The 22,308-nt window shown below is 42.8% G+C and overlaps 2 protein-coding genes across 4 annotated transcripts; one reads left to right on the top strand and one right to left on the bottom strand.

Annotated features, from left to right (window-relative positions):
- Positions 1–243: 243 nt before the first annotated feature.
- Positions 244–22,252, top strand: LOC307043154 (uncharacterized protein). 2 transcript variants are annotated; one of them, XM_079687434.1, is made up of 4 exons: positions 244–1,474; positions 1,738–1,813; positions 21,846–21,903; positions 22,151–22,252. In XM_079687434.1, exons 1-3 carry the CDS (start codon positions 797–799, stop codon positions 21,866–21,868), a joined length of 777 nt encoding a protein of 258 aa, XP_079543560.1. In that variant the 5' UTR covers positions 244–796; the 3' UTR covers positions 21,869–21,903; positions 22,151–22,252. The 2 variants fall into 2 exon arrangements, with proteins under 2 accessions (XP_079543560.1, XP_079543559.1); XM_079687433.1 differs by lacking the exons at positions 21,846–21,903; positions 22,151–22,252 and having other exon boundaries at positions 1,738–2,022.
- On the bottom strand, positions 10,967–15,635 carry LOC307043519 (uncharacterized protein). Of its 2 annotated transcripts, none has more exons than XM_079688016.1 (3): positions 15,162–15,635; positions 12,553–14,638; positions 10,967–12,375 (listed from the first exon to the last, which is right to left on the bottom strand). In XM_079688016.1, exons 2-3 carry the CDS (start codon positions 13,648–13,650, stop codon positions 11,866–11,868), a joined length of 1,608 nt encoding a protein of 535 aa, XP_079544142.1. In that variant the 5' UTR covers positions 13,651–14,638; positions 15,162–15,635; the 3' UTR covers positions 10,967–11,865. The 2 variants fall into 2 exon arrangements, with proteins under 2 accessions (XP_079544142.1, XP_079544143.1); XM_079688017.1 differs by having other exon boundaries at positions 12,553–14,171.
- Positions 22,253–22,308: the final 56 nt, after the last annotated feature.

Here is a 22,308-nt window from a genome sequence, read left to right as displayed (position 1 = left end):
TACCTACAAAACATTAGTTTCAGGTGACAGGCTTTGTGTGTGTGTGTGTGTGTGTGTGTGCTCTCACTATGTACACCTGTATACAACTTACAGGAGTCAGTTATATTGAAGCAAAAAGTCACTCATTTCTGAAAATGTATTTCAGATGTCAATAAAGTAGAACTACTAGACAACCAAACCAAATGCCTACAGTGCTGTAAGTGAAAACTACTGATTTATCCATCTTCCAATGAGGTGATTAAGTGTTACTGTGTGATTTTATCATTTTGCCCCATGTTGAAGTTTTAGTTGATCCTCTGTGTAACGGAGGTGATCTCTGGGGCCATAGATCTCGGCCTCCGTTACGGATTGTGTAGTTTTGTTGGCGGCGAAATGTATGTAGTTTGTGCAGCAGTCTTTGTTTTAGTTTGTCTGTCTCTGTTTGCTGGTTTTATGTTAAAAGTGTTCCCCTTTCCCCATGTCTGTGGCTGTTTGATTGTGTGCACCTGGTGCCCTATGTTGTCTCCTCCCCCCCCCCACCTGTGTCAAATTGCTGATTATTCTGTGTGTGTATTTAGGTGCTGTTTTCTTGTTGGGCTGGTAGTGTGTGAGAGATCCTGGTGGCTGCAGGCTGTGCTCAAGGGAACATGTACAGGGTGAGATCCTTGTTGCTGGTGTCATTGTGTTCATGCTGTAATAAATGCCCACACCGGGTTATATTTGGGAAGTCTGCCTCTGCCTCCTTGCTTGGCCGCTCAATTGTCAGCTTCACAATTGTTGTCAGGAGTGGGATTGACCAAGTGAGGAGGTGAGAGTGATGGAGGAATTGAGGGAGATGATGAGGTCACTCCTGCAGCTTCAGGCAGCCGGTGAGCAGCAGTTTGTACGGGTGCTGGAACGGGAATCCAGAATAGGAGAGGAACGGAGACTCCGGAGGAAAGACGGCCGATTGGCTAAAGGCTCGACGGGCACTAACTCTGCTGTTGGGGCATCAAAGATCCTGCCGGAGAACCGGAAATTGATGCGAGAGCAGACAGAGGGGATGCGTTTAGTGGAGGAGGTGAAGCCCATCATGGAGCGTCAGCTGCTGGAGGAGCTGGAGAGACAGAGACAGCGACAGGCAGAGAACACGGCCCAGAAGGCCAGAAAGGAGAAAGAAAAATCTAAGCTGGAGCGAGCGGCAGCTAGGAAGCTAGAGAAGGTCAACAGCAGCCTGCAGCGTCCCCTGCATCGCAGCACGGAGGAGAAGGAGGAGCGCCAGAGGGAGCTCATCAGCAGGAAGGGGCAGATAGCCACTCTGATGCAGCGGCAGCAGTTCCGGGCGGACTCCGCTCAGCTGGAGAGGAAGAATCGCATCGCCAAAAGGAAGAAAGGGAAGCTTCCTTCTGACTTCACGCCCCCCCCCCCCCCTGAGGAAACCATGCTGCGCAAGGGGAAGCAGAAACCTTGCAGGGAAGCCAAGGTTTTCAAGACACTGTGCTTCCAGGGGAGAGGGGTAAGGAAATGTAACTGAGGTGATCTCTGGGGCCATAGATCTCGGCCTCCGTTACGGATTGTGTAGTTTTGATGGTGGCAAAATGTATGTAGTTTGTGCATCTGTCTGTGTTTTAGTTTGTCTGTCTCTGTTTGCTGGTTTTATTTTAAAAGTGTTCCCCTTTCCCCATGTCTGTGGCTGTTTGATTGTGTGCACCTGGTGCCCTTTGTTGTCTCCTCCCCCCCCACCTGTGTCTAATTGCTGATTATTCTGTGTGTATTTAGGTGCTGTTTTCTTGTTGGGCTGGTAGTGTGAGAGATCCTGGTGGCTGCAGGCTGTGCTCAAGGGAACATTTACAGGGTGAGATCCTTGTTGCTGGTGTCATTGTGTTCATGCTGTAATAAATGACCACACCGGGTTATATTTGGGAAGTCTGCCTCTGCCTCCTTGCTTGGTCGGGCCGCTCAATTGTCAGCTTCACACTCTGAATCAACATTTCAATGTCTATTGATAGTTTGATGAGCAGCGCCTCCCTGTGGAGAAAATAAGTAAATGCCCTTTAAGAAATCTTTATAATTCACTTTTCAAGTTATCTTGGCTTTTCAATATAGGCCTACGTGGGGAAATGTGGGACATTACCTTTTATACAAAAAAATCTGTCTTCTTGTCATGTACTCTTTTCTTGAGGGTAAAATATTGACATCTGTTGACTGAGATTGAAATAACAAATAATGTCCTTGCAAAGCAATGTCAATCCAAAAACAGGTGCATATATGGGGTCTGTACAATAAATTAGTGTTTTAAACGAGCAGGAAATGCGAAACCTTTTTTTTTTTTTTATAAATAAGTGGAAATATCAATACTTGAAATGTCGTTACTGTAAGTTGAGGCTTGACGCAGGTTGCTTGGTGTTAAGGTCCTTACACAGCGAGCCGATTTACGGCGTCAATAGATGTCGATAGATGTCGGGCCGTCGATGAGCGTTGTGTTGCCCTACTCAGATTGGTGTGTACTGCACAGTCGTGTGTTTTTGGCCTTGCCGACACCTTCCGCCGCCGATTCGACATGTTGAATCGGTAGGCTGTCGACCAAATAAATCTCTGATTGGCTGTTCAGCTTAGCGAATCAGTGCATGAGAAGCGAAACGGAAGTGAGGGAACCAAACAAACTTTAAGAAGAAGGCAAATCTGTGATTTCATTTAACTCCAGCTCTCGACACAGGTTGGGGAAAGCCCCATGAGCTTCTCGTTGTAGAGGGAAAATGGAACGCACACACACACTATTTGTTTATATCACGCAGTCTGTTCTTCTTCTCTCGGTGTATCACGCAGCCTGTCTTCCGGTTGTTGCCTCTTTTGAATGACGAATACACACTACCAACGCCTGCTGGTAAGGAGAGTTATTGCCACTCACACATGTGCAGTTCGTACGTGCGACTTGGCCGTCGGCTGAAGTCTTCGCGGTGTGTTCCAGTGCGAAACATGGCCAAGACGCAGGAGACGTGAGGCAACGTGTTCTTTGGTGTCAGTTTGGTGTGTAAGAGGCTTTACACACCAAACTGACACCAAAGAACACCAAAGAACGCGTCTCCTGCGTCTTGGCCATGTTTCGAACTGGAACACACCGCAAAGACTTCAGCCGACGGCCAAGTGAGTGGCAATAACTCTCCTTACCAGCAGGCGTGGGTGGTTTGTATTCGTCACGTGTTTTGCCTGTGTTATATGTAAATGAGCTGTGCGGTTGCCCTGATGTCATTGGCTACCCATCTCCTGGTCTGCCCCCGAAGATTGTGATTGGGTCATGCCGGGCCCGACGCGCTCCAATCCCAGTCCACATCCAGCGCACACCTTCCGGAGATGACTACAAAGCCTGTGGACAACGATCAGTCGGAAGGCTCTGATGTGTGGACAGACGCCTCTCGCTACTTGCTCTTTGTGTGTAGATTAAGCTGTTAAACTGTGTGTAACTCGTGGTCTGTATTTAGTCTAGTGTTGTGATTACAGCATCCTTTTGTTTGTTTGTTAGTATCTATTCCTTTGTGTTTGATTAGGCTCACTTTTTAGGCTGCAGCCACACGAGGACGATAACGGAAACGCACCGAAATCGTTATCGTTATAAAGTTGAAATCTTCCGGACAAAATTAGAAAAGTGCCGGTCAAAGGTCTTCTTTGTTATTCATTGAGCTTTAAAACAAGTGAATAATGACTCTATATAATAATAATAATAATATAAGAATAATACACGGAGGACGGAGCCTCTTATCCTCCCCCTCTCCTGACAGCCCGTCAGTATCCGTGGTCTCATGCACCTGGCTGATCCAGTAATGAGTGACCCGACAGTAAAAATAAACATATTTATTGCTAGTTTAGGTAGTTTGAGAGGTAATTCAAATAGAAAAGGGTGATGATCTAACTTGGTGTGTGTTTTGTTCCGCTCATCGCTCCATCACAGCGGGCGGAGCTGCAGGTTATCATGCAGAACTGCGTGTCTCCTCTCCAATGTGAAACATTAAACATAAACAAACTGGTGTACAAAACTCACATACCTGCGTTTCAATGGACAACATAAAACGGACACGTGAGCTGCGTTCTGTAGGAGAAATAGCACCACGCTGACACAAGCTTATTAGCTCAGATTAGCAATTGATGATCATATTAATAAATCATATAAAACAAATAGCCAATCACACAAAAAACATGTTGCTGTGAGCATAATTCGATTAACATTAAACTGAACAAACAGAACGTTATTGTCCTAATAAAAATAAAAATAGCACCTACCCTCAAGAGATCCTCACGCGCTATGAGAATCTCCCACAATCCATAGCTACAGTGTAAGGCACACGTTTGTAACACCAGATGGCGTAATTCTCCAATTTTAACCAGGATTTTACGCCAACCTTTATAACTGTTACACTTGCCTTGCCTGCCATTTTGTTAACCTGTTATTTAATAAACTCCTTATAATTATTACCAATTCCAACTGGTGTATGTTGCTTTCCCCTTCCCCTAGTTGGGATGTAACAATGATATATTGAATTAAATGTAAGTTAAAATTGGTCTTGAAAAAAGTAAAGTCCATTTCCAAACTGTATGTTAATCGTAGCAGATGTCTGAGCTGTCCTCTCATCTCTGCGACCAGTAGTTCACAGAGCAAAACCCCCTGCCAGGTAGCCAGGGCCGGCCCCTAGACTTTTGTCTACATAAGCATACATATTGTATACATAAGCATGTAAACATTGTGGACCTAACCTCCTCTAGGGGGGTCCTCACCTCTTCTAAGGGGGTCCTCACCTCCTCTAAGGGGGGTCCGGGGGAATGACCCCCCCTGGGAAAGATTTTTTTAAAATATTGAAGTTAATAGCATCAATCTGGTGCACTTTGAGAGCAAAATTAAGAGATCTATGGATACATCTCAACACCCATATGAAACAGAACTGTAAGCAGATTTTTCTTTATGGATATTTTACAAATCACTTAAACTGTATTCTTGTTTTGTCATATAGTATTTCATAACTGTTTTTCTCTATTCTCTCTGGCTGTCCATCTCGTAATGTTTACATAGAAACTAGCTGTCAATAGGAATATCATTCAGAAGAATTATAATTTCTTGCAAAAATCTGTCACAAAAAGAGTTTGCACATTTAAATTCAGGTGTTGTTATGGCAACATCAGTGGCCAAACAGCCACATTTACTGCTTCAAACATGCTGTCGACACGTAAAGCAGTGGCAACTATGCCACCATTTCAGCTGACTTTTTCTCAGAAATACTGTCACATAACATCCATATATTTCAGTGCTATGTTGATGGTTAGCTAAACTAACTATAAAACACTTTAACTGACAGGACTCAGGATCAACTGTGTACTGTAAGGTAGCTTCTAGCTTCATGTCAAACAGTAAGTCAACATTTCCCAGAGAGCTTTCTTTGAAATCACCAGGGGCCTCATGTATAACGCCGTGCGTAGGATTGACGTGGGAAGGTTGTCAGTAGAAATCCGAAAAATAGGTCCATAAATGTTCCGCCACTTTCCGATTCACCAAACATTAGAGGTTTCTCAATACTCAAATTTCCCCTCCTCGACTCCTCGGTCCTCCGGTAGTGACCCGGAAATGAATTTTAGCGCGCCATTTTGAAGGACATCTCATTTCTCTAAAATGCACTTCGAGGACCGAGCATCGAGCATCGAGGAGGCTCTCAGGAGGAGCTCTAACCGAGGAGACACTGATGGGTCCTCCAGGGCTCCTCCACGGATGCATTTCCGGGAACGGTGGAGGCGTTACGCACGGCCGGAGTTATCTCAGCCAATGACAGCTCTGCATGCATCCCTTGGATATTATTTTAGTAACTGCTTGAACGGCAACGCGATGTTTCCAGAGAGAACAGCTACTGTATAAGGTCTGTGCAGAAAGCAGAGCAGTGTGTGTATAATATATATCACTCAGTATAACAGGCCTACTTCGCTTTAGTTTAGTAGATATCTACAAACAAAGAGTCGATATTTTTCTAAGACCATTTAGTGCTTCACATAATAAAATACAAAACGGCTGTAGCCTGATTATGCTTTAGGAGCTGTAGGTGTGTGTGGTACAGTGTGTGTGTGTGTGTGTGTGTGTATGTGTGTGTATGTGTGTGTGTGTGTTGTACAGTGCGTAGTTGCGGCGGACAGACGGGTCTCAGTTGGTTTGGTGTCATATGCTTACTTTTAATACGTGTACAACTTTTGGCCCGTAATTTCAATTCCCCATTTCAGCGACCAGACAGGGGGGATATATCCAGTCTCTGATTGTGTTACGTTATTATGAGAGTGCTCTCATACTTGTTTGATTCTGAAATTGTATATATTTATATAAATATATGTGTGTGTATATGTCCGCATCTGTAGCCTGTTATTGTCTCATTATACAGCACTGTCAATGAATTAAAAGTAAATATATATTAGTCGTCATGAACACATCTGTCCATCAGAATGCTGCGGTCATCATTAATGGACGTCTCTTTAAAATGACCGCTCAGAGGAGAGGAGTTCTCATTTCTCTAACCGCCTGCTGCTTCCACTCCTCTCTCCTCGGTTCTCCTCCTCAGTCCTCCGCTCGCATCTCCTGTGGGCGGCACCAAGTCTCGAGGAGAGGAGTCGAGGATAGGAGTCGAGGAGGGGAAATTTGAGTATTGAGAAACCATTGTGTAACGGCGAGGAAAGTGCGTATGGCACTTCCTACGCCGGATTCCCTTTATAAATCACAACCGACTCGAAATGCGGTGCAGCTTTTGCGGGCTTCACGTAACACCCATATTTGCCTATAAATAGTCAAAGAAACGCCCTTTCATTCATTCATTTTTGACTGACTGTTTGAACCAGAGTAGCAGCATGGAGGTCGGATCGTCACCAAAATAAATAAATAAGTGGTCCGAAAAAGGTTAATGACAAAAAAAATACACATAGCCTTCCTCAGGCAGTGTGTTTGTACCGGGGACACGAGACCCACCCTTGATGAGAAACTGTAAGAAATGATCGGGGAATCCCTCCGGAGTGAAGTCATGACGACTGGATCTGAATTATGTTTTTGTATTTGGTGGTTTGTGTCCCAGCTGTCGATCAGCTGTGCGCAGCGTCGTCACTGCAGCCTGTGCATCTCAACCCCCCCTCCGCAACAACTCTATATCCACCAGTTAAAGGAAATACAACTAATGTGATGTTATATTAGCTATACAATTGACCACATATGGTGCCCTGTGTTTTACGAGCGACTTATCAAGTCTTGGCAAACGGCATAAAACACGATTAAACATGTATTAAACATATATAAAACCATGCTCGTATCTACAACCTATAGAAATGCAAAATGGCGTCAGTTTAGACGTAATTCTGTCCTCCTGCTTACCGCATCATTTATGAGAAAACATTTCATAACATTAACACAACACATTCGAGGTGGTTTTAAATAACATATCCGTATTTATTTATTTATCCAAGTTATGTTTTTGTGTGCACTGAGGAGTCTCAAAAAGGCGTTTGTTAAATCATTTGAAGATTGGCTTTGATCAATTTTTGAAAATGAATTCTTCATATATGATAAATGAGGTAACATTTTATTTATGGTATTATTTCCACATATTTCTCTCCATTCTTCCTTCTGCCAACGGTGTCGCAGTTTCTCGTCTCTCCCGTTTTTGTGCTTAGTGCGTACGCATGGGTTAGAGTTTGCGTGGAGGACATCACGTTTTCCCGTCAAGTTAGGCTTGTTTGAGACAAGCGAGACCTGCGCAGACCTGCGCAATTTCGATCAACGTCTTGCTCGTGCGTTGCATGATGGTTAGTCATTTTGTCCGACTTGCTCTGGAGGCTCGCTCACATGAGACGTTGAAATCTCGCGGGACAAAGACGCCCGCAGCCTTGAGAGCGAGGCGCGGCGAGGCGCGGCGAGGCGCCGCAGTTCCTCTCCACGGGCTGCGGAGGCGAAATGCTTGATGGGAAACGACTCGCTGGTATCTGGTTATGGCTAGAAAGGATCCGTCTAGTGTAAAACTCTCGCGAGAGTTGGCAATAATGCTTAATGTTTACGTTTGACAGGCAGCCTTTCAGTTAAAATCGTTAACATCAGTGGGCCACAGCAAAATATGGTGAGAAGCTAACTATCTATTAATTGTGTCAATTACAGGGAGTGTGATTGTTGAAATAGGTTGTTAGCGGTCTTGCTGTTCAAAGAAGAATGACAACACTGTAGATCACCAATACTATGATTTATTTTTTATTCACAGGCAAGTCAAAGTTGTCGCAGTAAAAGTCCCAAGATAGCTCCTGGTGCAATAAAATGTTCCCTTTCAGTGTTTCACTGTTATCCTGCTGGCTGCATTAATGTGTATGTTGCATGTTACTGCTGTAGAAGTGTTTCCGAGCCGCTCCAACGAGAGTTACAACGAGAACGTGACGTCATATTTACACAAGACGGATCCTTTCTAGCCATAACCCTGGTATCTCGAGCTGAATGCTCATTGGTGGTTTTTACCCCGTGCTGCTGATGAAGCTCTCCATTGGCTCGGCAAAAGTTTGTTGTTCCATTCACATTTTTTCATCATTGTTCCACAATGTTTATCATCATGAAATTAATATCTATATATGTTATACTATACTTGCACTGCTTACCGTTTTCATACTTTATATATCTTAGCATATTCATACTCCTCACAGGCTGCTGTGTATATCTAGTGTATTCATACCCCTCACTGTTTATTCATCATTCAATTAATTCTATATTTTATCCTGTAGATTGTGTACATTACTTTTCACTTTACTGCTTGTTGCACTCCTGGTTGGAAGCTAAACTGCATTTTGTTGTCTCAGTACCTGTAATATGTGCAATAACAATAAAGTTGAATCTAATCTTGAGCAGGAACAAATGTATTTACTTAGTACATATCTGACATTAACGATTAAACACATGTGTGCATTCTTTATAAATGCAAACCGAGTCAAGCCGACTCCGGAGGTGGCGGTATGCACCTTAAAGTGGTTTGCAATCCGCCAAAAAACCGAGAGAAGAAGAAGAAGGCGAAGAAGCCGACTCGGAGCTGTCCGACTTCAGGCGAGCTTTTTGAGACCTCCCCCGGCTGCGATCGGCTATTCTCGTCTACTTTCGAGGCGAGCCGCAACGCGTCTCAAACAAGCCTAGTATTTTATAAATCGCAAACATTGCGTAGAAACTGCCGAACGCCATTTTTTGAGCGTATATCCCTTTATAAATGAGGCCCCAGGTAACGCTAAAAAACATTACATTTAGATTGTATGACAAAGTGTTTATTTAATATATCTGGCTAGCTATAGCTACTTGCTAACGGTTTAGCTTACCCCCGCGATTCAAAGTAACGTCAACGTAGCTGTAATTTATGCTTTGCTTACATGTTCGCATAACTTGGAAGTTTACTGACATTTACATACCTTGTTTACCTGTGGCTCTGAGGTTGTTGTGTGAGCCACCACTTGAGAATGTTCGTCTTTTTTAAGAAAATGTTTTCTTATGTCCATCTTCAAAAACTCTGAGTCCGACTCACAGTTTATTTTAAACATTGTCACAGCTCACAGGATAGGTACCTGTCAGCCAATAAGACATGTTTATTTCCATTCAACTCTCAGGTTGGTCTGGTGTCTTGCCTCTGTTGAATTCACTAAACACGGGAAATTACAATCCTGCCGTCCTCTCTAGTGTTATGGGCCCCGTCTCAGGTCGGTTAAATGAAATCCTTGCTTCCCTCATTTGCGTCGTTTCCCAGTGTTTAGTCCCTCCCTCCAGGGAAGCATGGAGGGACGCAAGGAAACCACGAGAAGCATGGAAATGAGTTTTAAGAGCAATGGGACGTCCTTTCCTCTGGAGCGTCACGTGAAGCGACGTCCGTTTGTGATGACGCCGCACATCTGTTCGTCTGACAGCAGCTCTGTCCCCGTTATTTTCACACACACCCCTGCCACACATTTACTGACACTAACATTTGTATCATCTGTTGTAGACCCCAATAAATAAAATCAAATAAGAACTCATTCTCAAAAAAGATAAATGCCATTCTTAAAATGTATAAACGAACAATAGTTTGATTAATATTGATTAGAGTGCACAATAGAAATAAAATAATTGAGAGAAGAAAAAGATATCTATCAAAACCCAGTTAGATTAACATTCATTGGATTGCACACTTTGTTTTTTTGTGTGGATATGTAGCACATTAACATTTTTAATAGCACTTAATGACTGACTGAATGGAAATGACAGTAAATGAAAATATAAAACGAAAAAAGCGATCATGAAAATATTTCGCATAAATGAATAAAATGATTTTTGACCACTTTGTTGTTCAGATATATCACATATTTGTAACTAAATGATACATGAATTGAAACAAAACACAGTTTAAAATGAGGAGTGACTGTCGTGAGTTTCATTTATTTTCTTCACTCCGCTGGGGTACTGCTCTCATGTCAAGAAAAAGAAGCATGAGATCAGTGCATGCACTGCATCGTCCAATCAGTGAGCGATACACAGTAAGGGGGCGGGGCGAGTATCTGAGGATTTCATCGGAGGGTGGACTGGTGGTTCCTCGATTATCGCTCCTCGCTCCTCAATCCTCGGTTCTCCGGCAGAAATAAGAGCCATGGGACGGTACTCAAGATGGCGCAGACAAATCAACTTCCGGTGAGACCGAGGACAAGGAAATGAAAATAGTCGACTTGAGACAGGGCCATGATGAGGTTCATGCATGGAAAGCACGGTTAATGTATTATATTATTGACTCAATAATATAATACATGCCTTTGAGAGTAGGCAATCTAGGCATATTAACACAATTAATTAAACATATTCATCACGGCGACGGTGTACTGAGATCTTTTTTTGTTGTTATTGCTAGGGGGCTCCTTAGTGGCTGCGGGGCCCTAAGCAGCCGCTTATGTCGCTTAATGGGTCGGGCCGGCTCTGCAGCTAGCTGGGTCAATATCACCATACGGTGCATTTGAGACTTCCCCATTTCCAAAAAAAAAAGCTGAGATTTTCCATTGAACTTCATATTCATTGTATTAAGTATATGTTATGCTGTTAGAAATGGATGTTGGTCAAGCTCCCACACTTTTTATAAATTAACAGCAAGCAGACAATGTACATGCAAACTGTGAATGAATCCACCCTGTCATGGACACATTCAAAGTAGAGTAAATACATTGTAATTACATAGTGATTATAAAATGTACATTTTCAGAAAGCAATTTAGTCCCTTTCTCAACATTATATTTTAGTTAATGGAAAAAGTATTTGGATAATAATGAAATTATGGCAAACTATTTGTTTCTCTATAAAATCTGCAAGAGTTGCACTTTCTTTTCTAAGTAAAATCTAACAACAAAGATATCTGGTCAAACTTTCAAACAATACTATTTGGCCCTCATTTGTTAGAAAGGAATCACACAAAAGGTTTTGGTAACTTGTGAAAATATTTTGTTTATTTTCATAAAACATGAAAATGACAGGGTGGACAATGACATGACAGGGTGGACCTTGGGCATGACAGGGTGGACACATTGTGAAATGTCATTGAATGGTCTCATAAATGCAATAAATCTAAAGGAAATGATGTAAAAGAAAATGTCAGAGGTCCTTTTCCCATGTAGGGGGAAATGACCAGTTGAACAGACTGGTTTTGATCCACTCTACCTGCATGCGGCCACTGAATAAAGAACATTAATGTGGCCTTCTTGTGTTAAATTCTGTACATCATTCTGCACAGTGAAAGTCAAACATTCAACTGTAGAACAAGAAGAACAATTTTTTAAAGTGGAGAACAGTTGATTTAAAAAAAAAAGAAGCATGTTACAGAGAGATCACTTAGACGCGTCTCCAAAACAGTCTCTCCCTTTCTGCAGAGACATGGCTCATTTCTGTAGTTGCTCTTCCACATACTTCCAAGCAGACGCTTCAATCTGTACTGAGCGCTTGTTCAGAGCCTGTGGTTCTGGTATTAGGCAAAGTATATGCCAGTCATAGTACCAACATATGTCCTCCCGGGGACTTGGCCAATGGAACTTGTTTATGCCATTGCGGTGCATACACTTAACTTTCACACTGTGCCCTTCTGCATCCATGATGAAACCTGGGTATGCTTCATTGTCGTAATTAACGACGCACCACTCTCCAATGTGCTTCACCTCAATCATTGCTGGTCTCCTAGGGTTATCTGGTGCCTTTCCACTTGCTGGGGACTCATCAGATGAAACAGGAACATCAGCTAGAGTGACCTCTTGAAGGTTAAAGCAGGGACAGTCCAAAACACCTTCCTCCCTTTTACACAGGCATGAAATGTCTCGGTATTTCATCTGGCCGGGTGTCAGACTGATAGCTTGGTGGATTCTTAGAGTGCCTTTTACGGCAGCTATTGCAGGTACCTATAGTGATAGGGGGGGAGGGAATCAAACATTAATACACTTTATTTAACCACAACACATGAAAGGATCAGATTTGACAAAGCTAGTCTGTAATCTGGACGGGAGAGGGGGGACAGGGATCTGAAACCGAGGCAGAAGGACTATGGGGTGAATTGGATAACGGACTATAGCTTTTACCTGAGTCTTTGATTCAATATCCCTCTCTGGGACGAAGAACAACTCAACAGATGTGTCCAGGCTTTTCAGCTTGTCATACAAGCTCTGGGCATCAGGGATGTCTCCTCCATGGGCCACAATTCGGTCTGCTGACCTCTTGAGGACCCCACCAACACCGTCTGGTGCCCCCTTCCCATGACTAGCCTCAAAGAAATTCCACGTTATTTCTTTGAAGCCATACTTGTAGGGTTCCGTTGAGAGGTAGAATAAATTTCCCTTTTGTCGATACTGCGTTGCAGGCCCGTCGCTGAAAAAATGAAGTATGCTGACTTGAGGGTGTCGTTCTCTCACTACCTTCAGAATTGGATCAAGGTGGGCCCAGAGGGCCACAGGGTCGTGTCTTCTGGAGGGTGATATGGAGCAGAAGGTGTGCGGCGCTTGTCCACCAGCGGTGTAGAGCACTCCAGTGTGCAGACTGGCCTGCTGGTGTGAGCCTCCAAAATGCACAGATTGTATTTCTCGGCTGTACTTGCATGAGTAATTTTCGCTAAAATCTATATGCAAAAGGGACTCGTTGTGCTTCAGGCTCCTCCTGAGCTCCCTGTAGGCATTAAACTGCCATTTAATGTTGAAGACATGGCGCTTAAAATGGAGAAGCCTCTCCTGGAAATCTGTGTTAAGGTCGTGCTGCGTTGTTGTTATCTCCCTTTTCACTGTGATTGTTGACACCTTCTCATCCTTCGTGATCTTCTCTGTCATCCACTGAGAAAAACGAATGTTCTCTTCCCCAGGAATTGTCAGCATCGGGTGACAAGTTAGGAGGCATTCACTGCACTCACCGTAAGCACAGACCTTGGCTTTCGGGTCGCACATGGTTGCTTCAAACATTTCCTTAATGTTTCTTGAGGACAGCAACCCTTGGCTCTGCAAGGCATTGGCCATGAATTGCAAGTTCTCATGTTTTTTGCAGAGACATGTGTCACGGTCAGAGGAAGAGGGGGTTACCACCCAAAAGGGTCTGAGACGGCAAAAGGAGGTGTATGACACCTGGCCAATGTGCTCAGAGAGAAATTTCCTATGCAAGTTCTTCCTTGTATCGGTAAGCAACCTCCTCTGCATCTTTTTCTTCAGCAGTGTGACTGTTTGTCATTCGACTAACATCATCTCGAAGAAAAAACGATGTAACGTTCTTCCTCAACTCATTTCGACTGACGCACCTCCTCCCATGGTAGGTAAGATCCACAGGATACTTTGCTCTCTTGTTAGAGTAGCCAAAAGCAGTCTGTGCATGCTTTTGGAGCTTGTACTTCTTCTGAATGTTTCCACTGATCACTTTTGCTATCAACTGCTTCTCTCTGTTTGTTTTTGCATTTTCATATTTTCTTTTAATATCTTCAATCAGGGATGTATGGAAAATAAGAGCTCTTTTGATGGGTGAATTCACTTTTGTACGTCCCAACAAAGCATTGACTTTTGATCGTGGTGATTTAGACAAACTTCCTTTCTTGGCCCTATGGAGCCTCTTCTTATATTTCTCAGTTTTAGTTTTCTCTTTTGCGAGCTGTGCCTCCAATATTTCAATCTGATCTTTCAGTTTCCTCTTCGACCTTCTTCTAGCACTTGCCCCTAGACGCTGTTGCCTGAAACACAAAATGTTTGTATATTATTATATAAGGATTTTTAGTAAGATTTTAACGAGTTAGTCATCAATATGTCGTTTTATGGGGACATAAACAGTTGATAATTGTCCTTCAAATAAATCTAAACTTTCTAATAAGTCATCAGCTAAACTTCCAATGATCTAACCTGGAAAGCCCTGGCTCAGGCTGATTTTCAGGAGCTACAGGGGAGTCTGGTGGTGTCTCTGACTGTAGCAAGGCACTGGCCCTGTCTCTGGCTCTGTCTTGACTTTTTGCCTCTCTCCATTTCTTTCTTTTTGCCCTCTTCGCTCTCTCACTAAGCTCATTGACAACCTTCTTCGTTCCAGTCTCTCTGTCTTTTTTCCATTTGTCCCTCTCTTTCTCAAGGTACTTTCTTCTTCTGTCCGGGTCAGCATCACGACGTTCCCGATATCTCCTTGCTATCTCAGCTCCTTTTGAGCTCATTCCTTGAAAAAGACAATTCAAAATGTTCCCTTACACACTTTAATTGGCGGTCCAGGTAAACTAGGCTTGCCTTATCAAACTAGGCTTGCTGATTCCAAAATTGCCCAAAAAAGTCCATATTGTCCACTCCTACTATGTATAGCATGTAGTGTTATAAAATGTGTGTAATAGCTATTATAATATTACACACATTTATCAGCATGTGGCATAAACTATGTGCATGTCCTTCCTGTCACAAACCATGTCCACCCTGTCATGGAAGGCTTGCTGACAGGGTGGACAATGACAGGGTGGACATTTTTGGCTAATATTAGCATTTAATGAGCACATGGTGGACCTTCAGTTAGCAACATGATTCAGTTAGCAAGGTGACTGTGTACTGTTGAACAAATATAGTTCGAATTTCTGAAATGTTTTTATATTAATTGAAATGTAACTATGACAGAGTGGACATGTTAAGCTTGACAACATCCAACTACACACATAATATGATTAAAATCACAAAATATAAGTGTAAATACTTACTCTGCACCTAGCCAATGTCTCAGCCTCCACTGAAGAAAGACAAAATGGTGGTAGTGATGTCACTGAAAACATCAGATGTTTTTTTATGGGGCAGTTTCCCCATAATGACAGGGTGGACAGCAAATGTCAAGGACACATGCAAAATGTTCAATATTATTATGAAAATAGAATACACATGATCAAAATGACTCGTTTTATCAAATAACTCGTTGTGGACAATAAAAACATATATATACGTTTTTAATTTAGTATAATTTAACCACTTATTACACACACTGTAGTTAGCAGAGCAGTGTGTGGGACATGCCAAAATCATGTACATCCAATTAAAAAATACGGTATAAAAGGAAGGAAACACATTTCAAGAGACTTATCATTGTACTGATATGTGTGTAAATGTTTGGCCATTTATAATAAGACCTCAGAGTTTCATTATTCTGCTAAATTTTCATGATAACTGAGTGATTCTGATGGGGACACCAAAGTTACTTTATAGTGATATTGACCCAGCTATACACTCTGCACCTGAAACATGAATATCCTGTTAGATTAAATACAAGTTGGTGTGGTTTTATCAAATAAATATTTAGGTTGTAGTGCTTTGATACATGATAATTATATTATTAATAATTTATAACTGTTACCATCTGTGAATGTATTCAGGCTACATGTTATAATATCCATATTTACAAAAAAAGTTTGCCACATTGTGAAAGTTTGATAACATGCACCTTTTCCCTCCTAAGTTACCAAACTAAAGTAGACAGAAAGTGTATTTTTAAGAGAAATCCTTACTAGTAATTTAGTAAATGTGAAAAGCAATATTATAAAAGAGCAAAGCTTATGTACAACAAAATCCATCCTAAAAACACAAAAACAAAGATCATGATCATTAGAAAAGCAATACAATCATTATTAATCATCAATTACTTACAAAACAACCCCCCTTTTGACGCTGTCATTTTCTCAAAATCTCTCAAAAAGGAAAATTAAGGAGACTGTTCAGTGGCATAGGTATCTTGATTGAAATCAATTTAATCGGAGGCGTGTGGGTTAGTGCGTTGGTGTTCGGATCAGGAGGTCACAGGTTCAAACCATGTCGTTGTGTCCCTGGGCAAGACACTTCACCCCAAATTGCTCCTGTGGGGATTGCCCACAGTATTGAGTTTGTAAGTCGCTTTGGATAAAAGCATCTAACAAGTGACATGTAATGTAATAGCAAATGGGCTTTTCTGATTAAGAAACACAGATTTTCTGGCATTTTAACAAGGAAAACTACAAATGTAATATTGAAAGCCTGTGCACCTCAAACTTTTTGATAGTTAGCTGTTGGGGATTTAAGAAAAAAAAAATCCTTTAATTTCTACATAAAACGGTGTATTTGCAATTAATTTGGATGTCAGTGAAGATATTTGAGAAGACAAAGTTGACAAATAGCAATGACTCGAACTCCCATCCTACTAAATGAGCCTCAGCTGATCTGAAAGTATGAAGCCCCCCCCCCCTTGCTGGGGACATGGGGGGAGTCAGATTATGTCCCATCCTGGGAGAACACCAAGGCCTACAGCTCCTGACAGGTACACAAATCCTGTGAAGTCTCTGTGGAAGTGTGGATACATCGCCCGTCTACGTCCATCCCTCTCTCCCACTGCTGCCGAAACCCTCATCCACGCCTTCATCACCTCCCGTCTGGACTATTGCAATAGCCTCCTCTATGGTTCACCTGCAAAAATCCTCAACAAACTTCAATATATCCAGAACTCCGCCGCCCGTCTACTCACCCACACCCGAATCCGTGAACACATTACACCCGCCCTCATCAAGCTCCACTGGCTCCCCATCCCCCAGAGAATTCAGTACAAGATCCTCCTGATGACGTACAAAGCCCTCCATAACCTGGCCCCATCCTACCCAGGGGTGAAAGTGGTTTGAATTTCTTGCAGGTACTATAATGCTACCCCGACCTTCATTGGTTCATATTGTTCTCCTCCCGCCCCCAGCTTCATGCATCCCTGAACACAAACTTCAAATTTGTAATGTCTTTATGGGGTAGAAATTAGAAACACTTGACAATATGTATAGTCAATTATTTATTTTCAATTGTGCATACAACTTGTGTCAAAACTTAACAGACCATTAGCAAGGCATGTTGAGGGAGGTAAACTACACACTTTTCCACATTTTCCACAGAGGGCTGAAGTAGCTCTCCTCTTCTGTGTACCGGCGAGCCATGCAGCTTGTTGAGTGGGCTGCTCTTCTTCCTTTGCCCAGCCAGGTCTTCACATAAGGCAGTGGATCCCACTGTCTGCATGGTGGTCCCACAGAGCTGATGAAGAGGAGATTTGCTGCATTTGTTGTTGTAAGTTTGCTCCTATACTCAGTTATGATGTTATTCATTGTGCTGAACCCCCGTTCACAGTCAGCATTGCTTGGAGACAGTGCCACTGCCATGAGCAACTTCTTCATTTTGTTGGGAATGTTTCTTCCTCCACTGGCCTTGTATTCTGTGAATCCAAGATGGGCCTATTGTTGGTTCACATGTAGGACATCACACAAAGCCCTCACCTCATTATCTCCAAATCGAGGATTGTCATGGTCCCAGTTGTCAGGGTTGAGGACTGCCATTTGATTGATAAGGCTGTTATAAGCCTCTTTTCGGTTGGCTGCAACACTGGCCTGTGCTCTGTTTGCTGTGGTTGTGAAGAGTCTTTCTTTCATATTGTCTGCCACTGCTTGGATGAACTGAGCAGAGTCAATGATGGGAGACCTGCCAACTCTTAAATCCTCTCCCTTGAATTCCATCACTTCCTCTGCCTGACTGGCATCAACTGCATGTTGTCCTGGGTAGCGATTGAAACTTTCTATGCGTTTGACATACGTCGTCATGATGTCATGGGCCTTTGGGAGTGTGGTCTTCCTGTTCTGAAGAATTTCTGACAAGTTCTTAAGTTCAGTCAGAACATCTGCCATCAGTGCAAGACTTTTCAGGAAGTTGATGCAGCACAACTTAGAAAGCAGACCTTTGAATTTGGCCCTCTCTCTGCTGTCCCTTTTATCATCCTCTGATGCCTCACGGAAATGTTGTGCCAAGACTGGATAAGACTACCAAACTGCAGAGACTGCCCTCCATGAAGAAGCTACCCAGCGAACACTGAACACTTTTCCAATCCTCCTGAGGGCGATGTCCAGGTTGTGAGCAAATTGACTCAGCTGCCGCATGTTTTTTGGTGACTGGCTATATAATGAATATAGGCTGTCCATGAATGCCTGGAAGTCCTTTGTTCCCCCTGTCACATCCAGTGCCTGGTCAACAGCAAGCTCCAGTCTGTGATTAAGGCAGTGCCATAGTATGATGCCTGGGAAGTCATCCTGGAGCAACTTCCCAACACCTGACTTCACTCCCAGCATGACACTGGCCCCATCACTGCAAAATCCAATGAGGATTTCTCTCAGCAACTCAACAGTAAAGCCATTTTTAAGCAAGCAACCCATAATCTGTTCCTTGATATGAGGAGCAGACATACTATCCAGCTCAACCAGGTACAACGGAAAGGCAATGGGCTCCATGTCTCCATCAACACTAGCCTTCAGGAACACAATTAGTGTTGATTTGTGCCCAACACTGGTTGACTCATCAGCCAATACTGTGATTTTGCTTTTGGTCTCTATTATCTTTTTTAGAAGTTCCTTTTTCATCTGTGATGACACATGCTCAATTATGTCAACAGACAGTTTTGCTATGCAAAACACGCCCCAAATCAGCAGAATTTGCATGCTGCAGGTCAATCAGAATCTCAAAGTCTGTGAAAGGCTTGTTGTTCTTGGCCACATAATAGGTTGTCATGAATACCTTGGCAGTAGACTCAAACACAGACTCCTGACTACTCGCGTTCATGTTCAGAAGAATATCTTTATTTGCTGTCTGAATAATCTTGACTGCTTCATTATGTGCTGCAGAGTTCTTGTGTTCACGGATTTTTTTGCGCAGTGATGAAAGCTGGACATCCCTTGATGGACCAGCTGGGATTATCTTTCCATCAGCCCACTGAATAGCAATATTAACACCACGGGAGGCCATGACACCCAGATCCTTCACATCATGGCATGGGGTACAGCCTAGCCTTCCATTGTGAGCATACATCCATTCATTTTTCTGTTTGAACTGTTCATATTGTTCTTCTTTCCATATAGAAGGGTATGCAGTAGGGCTAGCATCACCTATGGTGGCTTCTGAGGGACCTGCTGCCACTTCTTCTGGCTGAGTCTCCTCTTCCTCCCTCTGGGCCTCAACTGTTATAAATTAGAATAAAGATGTATAACTAAATTCAGCAGACAGTCAAAAATGTACAAGTCTCTGTCTTTCTTTGAATTTTCAGAATATTGGTGACATAAATTAAAATACTAATAAAATAAAATGTATGCCACAATGTGCAGATTAAAATAGAAGATATCAAAGCTAAATATTTAATGTTAAAATAGTATGCTGTGTACATGTTGTGTTCTGAGTAAAATAGCCATTGACTATATAGATCAGGGGTGCCCAACCTTTTTTGAACCAAGACGGCGGCGATCGTTGACGGGGGGGGGGTTATTAACTATAGTTATTTGACCACAATATTTGAACACAATTACAGTTTATTTTATTTTCAACTATATTCTTCTTCTTCTTCTTCATATTACTACTACTACTATTATTATTATTATTATTATTGTTATTGTATATGTAATATTTTTCACTCCCTTCTCTTTTTCAAGTGAGGGTGCTTAACATTCAACTGGGACCCTTATGCACCCCCGTAGAACCGGGCCTGGAGGTGGCCAAACTACGGCCCGCGGGCCACATGCGCCCCGTTGATGTGTTTAATGTGGCCCGTCCAATATTGGTATAAATGAGCCAGGGTTCCCGCGCTGATCTTAAAAAGCCTTAAAGTCTAAAATACAACGATCCAATTTTTATTTATGTTATCCCCCACTGTCCACACGCCGCGCGCGCCGCGAAAAGTCCCTTCCTCCCTGGTCGTCGCAGCTGCGCGTGGACGTCACCCCGCGCGCGGGAGAATGAGATTAAAACAACCCTCAGCCCGACATGAATCAAGACGGAACCAAACAATGCCCCCCGGCCCGGCTGTCACATTGATACATCATTGTGGCCCCTGAACCAAAAAGTTTGGCCACCCCTGTTGTAGGACATTAACGATAAAACTGAATATTGTTGTTCTACTTTTAGACATCTCGAGATCGACTGGGGATCGACTGGTTGGGCACCCCATATAGAGATATACAGTTTGCTAGTTAGCTAACTTATTATATTCATCATGGCCATGTTCATGTCCATTCTCTGGGCTAAATAAGCATCATCACCTGTGTCATCTGTGGGCGTTGTTTTTCAAATTTTAAGCACATTCTGAGTTTCTTCATCTCTCTCCTTTCTCTTAAACATCTAAAGAGTCGTCGTTTGCATTTTTGCTTTAATTACCACGTAGCCTAATTTTCTAGCTGTCATTCAGTCACTCCATTCTTTTCTCCTCCCGCTATTCTGATCAAGTGGGAAAAAGCTAATATGTGACCCGCTCTATCGAAATCAGTCGGAAGTCGCAACGGCTCATTTCAAAATAAACGTGGATTTGCGTAAAAAAATTGTTTTTCGGGGTTCGGGTGTTTTGTTTAATAAACAAAGTCTTGGCTTTCAGAATATGAAACTTGTTTCGGCAAATTCAGATGATAAATACAACTTAGAAGCTTGTAACGGCATAATTACAAGCGAAGAACGGAGTAACTTGAGGTCACAGCAGGCATAACAGCAGCCGGTGTTTCTCGTTAGTGTTTTCCCCGGGACACAAACACAATACGCACCAATACGCACAAATACACACACACACACACACACACACACACACACACACACACACACACACACACACACACACACACACACACACACACACACACACACACACACACACACACACACACACACGCGACCAGACCAGTAATCCAAACCAAAATATCTGCCCTTCGTAGTATAAATTCCACGGGTGGAGCTATCAATTCTTCCCGGTCCTCCGAACCGCCTGGAAATCTCTTACCGGTACTAAGGACCGGGTAGGACCGGCACACTTTCAACACTGATCCTACCTGACTGACCTCCTCCACAGACACACTCCCACTCGCTCCCTCCGCTCTGCCACTGCCAACCTCCTGTCCCTCCCCACCCGGACCAACCTCAAGTCTTGGGGCGACAGAGCCTTCTCCGTTGCTGCACCCACCCTCTGGAACTCACTACCCCAATCCATCAGAGATTCTTCCTCCCTCACAGCATTCAAAACATCACTCAAAACCCACCTGTTCAACACTGCATTCAACCACTGACCACCCCACTCCCCCCGTATTTTTTCTGTTTTGTTTATCTCTTTTTGTATTTCTTTGTCTTTTTTTGTTGTGTTTTCTTGAATTCTCTGTGAAAGCGTCTTTGAGTTTCATGAAAAGCGCTATAAAAGTCCCATGTATTATTATTATTATTATTATACCTCGGTCAGCACAGATATTCACCCGTTTAATCTCCTCCTCTCATGCCTGAAACTCCTCCTATTGGCCTGTGTCCCCCACCAGCCCCTGGAAGGAGCCCTGTTTCTCTGGCTGTTTGTTCTACAGGAAGCTGACCCACTGATGTTTGTGCTCCAGCAGGTCTTCACACGCCGCCTGGATGAAGACGTAACGTTCGGTGCGTTTTGGTTCCGCCTCGGTACGTGATAAGTGAACAGTAAATGTGTGTGGCTGCGAGCTGAAAGAGTGGTGCGATTGGTTGTGTGAAGAGAAGTGTGGAATGGAAGTGGGAAATATTTTTCTTTAAATTCCATGTTTGAGTTGATACAATTATATTGTATTTTAAACAGTTTTAAATGTTTTATTTTTCAGTAGTTTGTGGATAAGTTGGAAATGTAAAATGTTTGTGTATGTTGATAATTGTTGACATGTTTTATTCCTTTTAGTTTTAACTGTTGCAGTTGGTGCAGTGTGAGAGATGATCACGGCCTGGATGTCTGACCCTCCCTTCAACGATTCATATCAATGATAATAAACAAACATTTGCATAAAGCATATTTGTCCACTCATATGTTGATAAGAGTATTAAAAACTTGAAAAATAT

This window comes from Notothenia rossii (assembly GCF_949606895.1).
Source record: "Notothenia rossii genome assembly, chromosome: 6".
Lineage (NCBI taxonomy): Eukaryota > Metazoa > Chordata > Actinopteri > Perciformes > Nototheniidae > Notothenia > Notothenia rossii.
Note: the sequence above shows the minus strand (reverse complement) of the source record. Positions and strands in the feature narration are given on the sequence as shown.

Coding starts and splice junctions, on each gene's coding strand:
- LOC307043154 (XM_079687433.1), top strand. CDS start 797: ATGGAGGAATTGAGGGAGATGATGAGGTCACTCCTGCAGCTTCAGGCA. Junction 1,475..1,737: donor TGTGCTTCCAGGGGAGAGGG/GTAAGGAAATGT, acceptor GTGTGTATTTAG/GTGCTGTTTTCTTGTTGGGC.
- LOC307043519 (XM_079688016.1), bottom strand. CDS start 13,650: ATGCAGAGGAGGTTGCTTACCGATACAAGGAAGAACTTGCATAGGAAA. Junction 12,376..12,552: donor ATATTGAATCAAAGACTCAG/GTAAAAGCTATA, acceptor CTATCACTATAG/GTACCTGCAATAGCTGCCGT.